Below are 1,690 nucleotides of genomic sequence, written 5' to 3'. Positions count from 1 at the left end.
AAATAAAATAAATAAAAATCAGATATTTAAAAAAGAATTCCATTATTTTTAAGAAAGGAGCCCTGGTCGGATAGCTCAGTAGGTTAGAGCCTCACCCTGATACACCAAGGTTGGGGGTTCAATCCCTGATCAGGGCACGTACAGGAATCAACCTATGAGTGCATAAATAAGTGGAACAACAAATCGATGTTTCTCTCTCCCCCTCCCTCCCTTCCTCTTATCTAAAGTCACTTTAAAAAATTATTTTAAACAAGACAAGCCATTATAGAATATAGGCATACCTCATCTTATTGTGATGCACAGATATTGCATTTTTTTACAAATTGAAGGTAAGACCCTCCACCAGCAAAAACCTTACAGCTCGCAAAGGCTCAGATGATGGTTAACATTTTTTTGCAATAAAGCATTTTTAAATGAAGACGTACATTTTTTCAGACAGAATGTTATTGCACACGTAATGTTCTACAGTATGCACCTGGAAACCAAAAATTGTGTGGCTTGCTTTATGGCGGCAATGCCCGCTTTATGGCGATGCCCGCCTTATTGCGGCACCTGCTTTACGACATTGTCCGCCTCATTGAGATACGCAACTGCGGCGCCTGCTTTAGGGCGATGCCCGCCTTATTGCGATGTCTCTTTAAGGCAATGTCCGCTTTATTTCTGTGCCTGTTTTAGGGCGATGCCCGCCTTATTGCGACATCTGCTTTACGGCCTTGTCCGCCTCATTGCGGTATCTGCTTTACGGCCTTGTCCGCCTCATTGCGGTACGGCAACTGCGGCGCCTGCTTTAGGGTGATGCCCGCCTTATTGCGGTGTCTCTAAGGCAATATCCGCTTTATTGCTGTGCCTGTTTTAGGGCGATGCCCACTTTATTGCAGTCAGTGGTGTGGAGTGGAGCCCGGGGTCGCCAGCGCATGCCTGTCTTAGGACCGGTCTGAGGGTTAAGGAGGGAATGTCCGCCTGGCTTTAGAACCCTGGGATGGACTGTGCCCTGGCGCCAGGCATTCTGGTCTTCGGGTTGACTCCGAGAATTTTGAGTAGAATGTCGGGGTACCTCTGAGAGTCCTGGGTGGAAGGAGGTGACGGAGAATCCTGGGCCGGGAACAGAGCACACACAGGCCACCGGGCAGGCCGAGGCTCCTTGGTCCGTTGAAGAAAGCCAGACTCCCGGTTGTCTCTCGGTCGACAGCCCTGGGGGAAACTGAGGCCTCGGGCAACCTGGAGAACCTGAGAACTGGGCGGTGGTTTTGGGGTGTGCGGGTCCAGAGGGGTGTCCCACTGACCCCTCCCCCTCCCCCCCACAGGACGCCCTGCACACGTTCCCGCAGCTGCAGGTGGAGCAGAGCGGGGATTTTCGTCTGCCCAGGAGTTCAAGGTGGAGCTGGACAAGTCGGGGTACTACACGCTCTACCACTCACTGCACCACTACAAGTACCACACCTTCCTGCGCTGCCGGGACCAGGTGAGTGCCCCCAGCGCCCTGGGGGTCCACCCCTATTGGGCTCTGCCATGGATACAGGAGCCTGGCCCCTAGCCCCTCCTCCCTCATACCCAGGAGTCCAGGCCCCCAGCCCCTCCTCCCTCAGACCCAGGGGTCCAGGCCCCCAGCCCCTCCTCCCTCAGACCCAGGGGTCCAGGCCCCCAGCCCCTCCTCCCTCAGACCCAGGAGCCCAGCCACCAGCTCCCTTCT

General features: G+C 54.1%; 1 protein-coding gene across 1 annotated transcript in view; it reads left to right on the top strand.

The window, feature by feature from the left end:
* Positions 1-1,565, top strand: part of PRR12 (proline rich 12) — a 44,225-nt gene extending 42,660 nt beyond the window's left edge. The window contains 2 exon segments of the mRNA XM_015565449.1: positions 1,305-1,346; positions 1,349-1,565. Of these exon segments, the coding sequence (XP_015420935.1) occupies positions 1,305-1,346; positions 1,349-1,534 (228 nt within the window). The 3' untranslated portion in view covers positions 1,535-1,565.
* The last annotated feature ends 125 nt before the right edge of the window (positions 1,566-1,690 follow it).

This window comes from Myotis davidii, unplaced genomic scaffold, assembly GCF_000327345.1.
Source record: "Myotis davidii unplaced genomic scaffold, ASM32734v1 scaffold2100, whole genome shotgun sequence".
NCBI classification, from domain to species: Eukaryota; Metazoa; Chordata; class Mammalia; order Chiroptera; family Vespertilionidae; genus Myotis; species Myotis davidii.
This window is presented reverse-complemented; position numbering and strand designations above follow the sequence as displayed.